Here is a 6,945-nt window from a genome sequence, read left to right as displayed (position 1 = left end):
AAAAAGAGAAAGGAAACGTGCCTACCGTACGGTAGGGAGTGGGACCGAGGAGTCAGTGCGCGAGATACGATAGATACCATCTTGGACCGGAAGCCAGCGGTGGCATTTCGTTTTCTTGCAGCGGAGGAAAGAAACGAGCTTCCGCACCGTCCGTCCGAAATCTGACGGCCCAGATCGACCCTCCCGACCCACTTAACACCCACGGCCACCCTTCCCCTCCACCATCCCTAGCCTCCCTCTTCCTCCGCCGCCTCCCCTTTCTCCACCCCCAAATCGCTCAGAAAACCCTAGCTAAACCCCGGCCATCCCCGGCGACCACGCGCGCGTCTCCGAGATGAACAAAATCAAGGCGCCGGCGGGGGCGGGCGCCATGGTCAAGCTGGCGCTGGCGGGCGGCGCGCTCTGGTTCGGCGCCACCAACACGCTCTACAACGTCGAGGGAGGCCACCGGGCCATCGTCTTCAACCGCTTCGAGGGGATCAAGGACAAGGTGAGACTAGTCCTCCTCGGACCGACCCGACCCCTCCCTCCCCGATCTCTCTCATGGTTGCTCGATTCGCTGGATCTCGCGGTCGTCTCATCTCCCTTCCCTTGCCTGCAGGTCTACCCCGAGGGGACTCACCTCATCATCCCACTCATCGAGAGGCCCATCATCTACGACGTCCGCGCACGACCCAACCTCGTCGAGAGCACTTCCGGGAGCAGGGATCTCCAGATGGTAACGTTTGCTTCCCCAGATCCTGAGTATTGCTGTGCTAATTCGCAGTGTTTTGGTGCTAAATCTGCATGCCAAGTCCATGTTTGGTTTGGGACCACAGACCCAAGCCAAGGGGTCTGCTCTCCTGCTATTACTAGTACATATTACTATCAGTGTTATTTATTTTGGCCGGCAAGTGGATTCGACACATGTATCAACTGATTAGGAATTTGGACAGATGGATATGGTCTGCCACATGTTTAGTGTTTGATATTATCATTCATTTCTGAGTATTGCTGATGTAACTGTAGCCGACATTCGAATCAAGCGATTAGGAATTTGGACAGATGGATATGGTCTGCTACATGTTTAGTGTTTGATATTATCATTCATTTCTGAGTATTGCTATTGTAACTGTAGCCGACTTTCCTATCAAGTGATTAGGAATTTGGACATATGGATATGGTTCTCTGGTACACGTCTAGTGTTTGATATTATCATTCCTGACTAGTATTGCTGTAACTGTAGCCTGTTAGAGGGTTGTTGGCGCTCATAGCCACCACCATCCCGGGCTCTATGGTCACCACGCGGAGGAGATGGGTAGTAGGGTCGGTGGCGTGCTGCAACATTTGCTGAGGACTGAAAACCTCCAGAACTATGTCCTGATTCAGATAACATGGATTGGCGATAGTCATAGGCTTCAAGTTGAGCACACATGTCATTCAATGTGGTGGAAGGCACTGCATTTATGGAAGCAACCAGAGGATTATAGTCACCATCAAGTCCATTGAGGATGTACCCTTTAAGTTCATCATCATCCACTATTTTTCCAGCGGCTGCAAGTTCCAAAACAAAGCCCTTCATCTTTGAGATAAACTGTGCAGCAGTGAGATCAAGTTTCTTTGTATTGGAAAGGGCTCCACACAGCATATTGATACGAGCTCGAGATTGCGAAGAAAAAGTAGCCTCTATTGCAGCCCATACCTCTGATGCATGCTCCAAACCGATGGTCTGAGCAAGGAGATCGGATGACAGGGAGCGCACCAGCCATCCCAAAACTGTTTGGTCACGAGCATGCCATACCTCATATGCTGGGTTGGAGGTGATTATCTTGTTCTTGTCAGCGTCCTCGGTTTCAAGGTTTTTCACAGGGGCGCGGTCAGAGCCATCGAGAAGACCCATAACTTGCGCACCTCGCAGGGAAGGGAGCACCTGCGTCTTCCAAAATAGGTGATTCTCACGGGTGAGCTTTTCAGTGGGAGGGGCACCAAGGGCAGAAGCCAGGGTTGCCATTGCAGATGCGGAAGAGGACGATGCCATCTGGGAGAGAAGGATTCTGCGGCAGTATTACACGGCTGGTTCTTGATCTTGTTGAAATATTGGGCCCATTTTTAGTGGCCCAAATTAGATTTCAGTTTTTCCTATAAATCTCAAAGCCCACATAGTGGCAGCCTTGTGAGTTTGAGCCCAAGTTGGTGGCAGCTCACTAGGGAGTGGCTAGAGGTGGGAAGTTTAGTCCCACATGGAAAGTTGGGAGGAAGTTAGACCACCTTATAAGGTGGGTTGTTCCACCACTAGTAAGTGAGTGAGAATAGGAGTGCTACACGCGCGCTCCTCCTCCTCCTCGCTCGCTCGTCTCGTCTCGACTCGACACGACACGTCACGACGCGCGCCGCGCTCGTGGTGAGTGGATTGAGCCTCGAGCCGAGACTTTCCTTACTTTTTGCAGCTCGGGAAAACGAACGGAGTCCTAGACGGACGCGTCGCAGTTAGTCGGTTCGGGTCGCTCCCGGATCGTGGGCTATCGGTAACCGACTCGAAACGTTCGTGCGACGTGGGCGTGGCCCACGTTGCCTAGGGTTTCCCGAGCCTATATAATCTCCTGCCCGGCTACCGCAGAAACACATCTAATACACGAGTTAGGGTATCCACCTCTCTCTGCTTGCGCCGCCATCGTAGTCTACTCCATCCCGCGCGCCGACGTGCATCGGCGAACGGGAGAGCAGGTCTCCGGAACCGCTCGTCCTTGCGATCCTGTACGGGAGAGGGTGAATTAGGTTTTTGGGAAGCGCTCTGCGCGACTGCTCAAGCTCTCCATCACGGGTCGCCTTCCGTCCAAGTCGGGCGGTGCTGCCTACCGTCGTCTACAACGCCGTCTACTTCGACCCGTCGTCCCCGTCATCAACAACGTTGTCATCAACAACGTTACTCGCTGCGACATCATCTGCTACACCTCCACCGCCACCTCCACCGGATCGGTACGTGCGACATATCTCGATCTGTTTAGCGATGGATGTTGTACTTGTTTGCTATGCTACTTGTTCATGTTGATCACTACATCTAGTATGTTCGAGTTTCACATGTTAGTAGTTACTTGTCGTCATGCTTAACATTCTGGAATTAATCATGGAAATTGTGCCTAATTATCCAACAATCCAAAAACCTAATTGTAGGCAATTTCCTGAGTTAACAATGGCTGGTTTTTCCGATGCACTGAGGCCGGATAAGTTTACCGGTGTGCACTTCAAGAGGTGGCAGTATAAGGCCATGCTGCGGCTTACTCATCCGAAAGTGTTCGAAGTTGCCGATGGTTTACACGAAGGAACTATATCTGACCAAGATCGGAACAAGTTCAAGGAAAACAATACTCTCTTCGTCGGATGCGTTCTAAGTATTCTTGCTGATCGTACGTGTGATGTGTACATGCACTTAACAGATGGTAAAGAGCTCCGGGATGCACTGAATGCTAAGTTCGGTGCAACCGATGCAGGCAGTGAACTGTACATCATGGAGAGCTTCCATGACATCAGGATGGTTAACAACCGTTCTGTAGTCGAACAAGCTCATGAGATACAGTGCATTGCCATAGCAGTTAACCTCTGTGGAGTCCCCGAGGAAGAAGTATCGCAAGAGGCCCTGCAAGCTACCAGAGCGGAGGAAGAGGAAGGCGGACAGGATGAGACTGAAGATGTCACAGAGCCTTAAACCTTGCCTTGGCGCTCCTCGATCGGTGTCTGTGTCCTTCAGTTTTTACTTCTTCGTGTGTGTCTGTCAGTCAGTTGTGTCTTAGTTTCTTTCAGTGTTTTCTTTCCGTAGTGTGATCATGGTGTCTCATACGTTTTGGTCGATCCTATGTTGGAATATCAGAGGTATGAACTCTGAAGATAAATGTTTCGCCCTTAGAAATAAAATCGAGGAGTGTGGTTGTGCTATTATTTGTCTCCAAGAAACTAAAAAACACCACTTTGATCATTCTTTTATTCGCAAATTTGCACCACGTCGCTTTGACAAATTTGAATACATCCCATCAAGCGGTGCCTCAGGGGGTCTGATTACTCTTTGGTGCAGTGCTTTGTTCACTGGCACCATTGTACATAAAGAACCCTTCGCTTTATCGATCTCCCTTTCCTCGACCAAATCTCCTCATACCTTTAATCTCACAAATATCTATGGGCCTTGCTCTGGGGAGGGCAGAACTGATTTTGTTTACTGGCTTGAAAACCTTAACGTGCAGCATGATAAACTTTGGATTCTCCTTGGAGATTTCAACTTTGTTAGATCAACTGAAAACAGAAACAGGGAAGGAGGGAACATTGATGATATGATGAAATTCAATGAGATCATTAGTAAACAGACTCTAGTAGAACTGCCGCTCAAGGGGAGAATGTACACATGGAGCAACATGCAGGAACAGCCACTCCTAGAACAGCTAGACTGGTTCTTCACCTCTGCAGAGTGGACTTCTGTTTTCCCTAACACAATCGTTAAACCCCTTGCAAAACCGGTCTCAGATCACATACCTTGCGTGGTCATGATTGAAACTCTCATCCCCCGAAGCAGATTATTCAGGTTCGAAAACTTCTGGCCACTTCATCCAGGCTTCCAGGATACAGTGCAAATCAGTTGGAGCAAGCCCATCCACACATCTAATAGCGCTCAAGTCATAGCTGCCAAGCTCAAGAGATTAAGAGGTGATCTCAAACACTGGAGCTGTTCTATTTCCAAACTCAGCATTGCGATAGAAAACTGTAACAAGTTACTGAGTATCCTGGACGATATAGAGGACAAAAGATCACTCACCAGGCCTGAATGGAATTGCCGTGTGATCGTCAAGAGGCACATCTTGAGATTATTAGACTACAAGAACAAGTATTGGAAAAAAAGATGCACTTTCAGATGGGCCAAGCTGGGGGACGAAAACACAAAATTTTTTCACGCCAGAGCTACAGAGAGATACAGGCGCAATAACATAGCAACTCTCAAAGGATCTGATGGACGTACTCTAGATTCGCATGCAGAGATGGCTGCGGCATTTCACCAAGCCTTCATACAGCGCATGGGTATATCTGTAGAACCAGAGAACAACATCGACTTGAGTGCACTACTGCAACCTCTGGATGGTCTTGAAGCCCTCTCTACCCCCTTCTCACACACTGAAATTGACGATGTGATAAAGAAAATGCCAGTAGACAAAGCCCCGGGGCCTGACGGTTTCAATGGCATGTTCCTTAAGTCTTGTTGGAATATCATTAGAGAAGACTTTTATAAGCTTTGCCAAGATTTCTGGGAAGGGAACATCACATTGCAGAGTCTAAACAACTCCTTGATCACTCTTATCCCAAAGAAGCTAACCCCAGAAGAGGTGAATGATTATCGACCCATTTCGCTGCTAAACTGCGCCCTAAAGGTCATCACCAAACTCTTGGCAGATCGTTTGCAGAAATGGATTCTCCTACTGGTTCATCGCAACCAATACGGTTTTATCAAGAACAGAACCATTCAAGACTGTCTGGCCTGGTCATTCGAATACTTACATCAATGTCATACCTCTGGTAAGCCCTGTGTTGTGCTCAAAATCGACTTCGAAAAAGCTTTTGACACCGTGGAACATCACGCAATCCTTGAAATCCTTAGAGCCAAGGGCTTTGACGAGAAATGGATCAACATGGTCAGACTGGTCCTTGACTCCGGTTCATCTTCTGTCCTGCTCAACGGTGTTCCTGGAAAGGAGTTCAGATGTCGTAGGGGAGTTCGCCAAGGCGATCCCTTATCCCCTCTTCTGTTCGTCGCCTTAGGAGACCTACTCCAGACGGTGGTAAATGCAGCTCATGAGGAAGGTCACCTCCAGCTACCTATAGATCAACCCGCCAGCGAAGACTACCCCATCATTCAGTATGCCGATGATACATTGGCGGTTCTACCTGCTTCGGCTGACCAAATCGATACAATGAAAACCATCCTTCAGAATTATGCAGCGTGCACTGGCCTGAAAATTAACTTTAGCAAGACCCAGCTTATTCCGATCAATATCTCCAATGAGGTAGCCAACTCACTGGCAGAAGTTATTGGTTGCAGGGTAGCCTCGATGCCATTCACATATCTTGGCTTACCCATGGGCACCACCAGGCCTACCGTGGAAGATCTTATGCCTCTTGTCTGTGCAGAGTGGAACGCGAGACTCTCCGACTCAGCGATCTGGCTCACATATGGAGGTAGGTTAACCTACATAAACTCAGCCATCACGCCCCTCGTCACCTTCGCAATGTGCACGCTCAAAATACCCCTGAAGATTTTTGAGTTCTGTGATCGTGGAAGAAGACAATGCCTGTGGAGAAAGGTTGTCAATGGGGAAGAGAAATGTCAGTCGCTAGCTTCATGGGACAGAGTTTGCCAACCGAAAAACAAGGGTGGATTGGGGGTTATTAACCTGCAAATTCAGAACAAAGCGCTTCTCCTCAAACACTTAGACAAATTCTATAGAAGAGCCGATACTCCCTGGGTACAGCTAATATGGTTCAAGCATTATACAGAGGGTGTCCCTCATGCTATGCCGCCCTGTGGTTCGTTCTGGTGGAGAGACATTATTGGGCTGGCAGATATCTTCAGAGGGGTCTCCACCTGCACGATCGGGGCCGGCGACTCTGTTCTTCTTTGGAAAGACCCCTGGACTGAACCGCCACTGTGGGAAAAAGCTGCTAGATTGTTCTCCTTTGTGATCCATAAAGATGTATCGGTCCTAGATTTTGCTAATCGTCAAAGACTAGAGGACCACCTCACCCTGCCCCTATCGATCGAAGCACATACGGAGTGGCTTTCTTTGGAGAATGATCTAAATGACCTACAGTTAGATGCACAGGAGGCAGATGCTTGGAAGCCGATATGGGGGGCTGACTCCCTCAAACCCAAAGACTTCTACACATATTGCTTCAGAAACTGCTCGACACCCAAGCATATCTCTGATATCTGGC

General features: G+C 49.0%; 1 protein-coding gene and 1 pseudogene across 1 annotated transcript; one reads left to right on the top strand and one right to left on the bottom strand.

The window, feature by feature from the left end:
* Nucleotides 1–269: 269 nt before the first annotated feature.
* Nucleotides 270–1,070, top strand: LOC124695258 (prohibitin-1, mitochondrial-like). Its single transcript, XM_047228124.1, has 3 exons — nucleotides 270–490; nucleotides 602–854; nucleotides 1,009–1,070. Exons 1-3 carry the CDS (start codon nucleotides 335–337, stop codon nucleotides 1,068–1,070), a joined length of 471 nt encoding a protein of 156 aa, XP_047084080.1. The 5' UTR covers nucleotides 270–334.
* Nucleotides 1,071–1,426: 356 nt separating this feature from the next.
* On the bottom strand, nucleotides 1,427–1,522 carry LOC124704954 (annotated as a pseudogene).
* Between the last annotated feature and the right edge of the window lie 5,423 nt (nucleotides 1,523–6,945).

The sequence above is a fragment of the Lolium rigidum genome, chromosome 3 (assembly GCF_022539505.1).
Source record: "Lolium rigidum isolate FL_2022 chromosome 3, APGP_CSIRO_Lrig_0.1, whole genome shotgun sequence".
In the NCBI taxonomy this organism is placed as follows: domain Eukaryota; kingdom Viridiplantae; phylum Streptophyta; class Magnoliopsida; order Poales; family Poaceae; genus Lolium; species Lolium rigidum.
This window is presented reverse-complemented; position numbering and strand designations above follow the sequence as displayed.

What these genes read in the sequence shown, in the direction of transcription:
- LOC124695258 (XM_047228124.1), top strand. Translation starts at nt 335, where the DNA reads ATGAACAAAATCAAGGCGCCGGCGGGGGCGGGCGCCATGGTCAAGCTG. An exon ending in TCGAGGGGATCAAGGACAAG is followed by an intron (nt 491 to 601) that starts GTGAGACTAGTC and finishes CCTTGCCTGCAG; the next exon opens with GTCTACCCCGAGGGGACTCA. An exon ending in CTGCTCTCCTGCTATTACTA is followed by an intron (nt 855 to 1,008) that starts GTACATATTACT and finishes ATGTAACTGTAG; the next exon opens with CCGACATTCGAATCAAGCGA.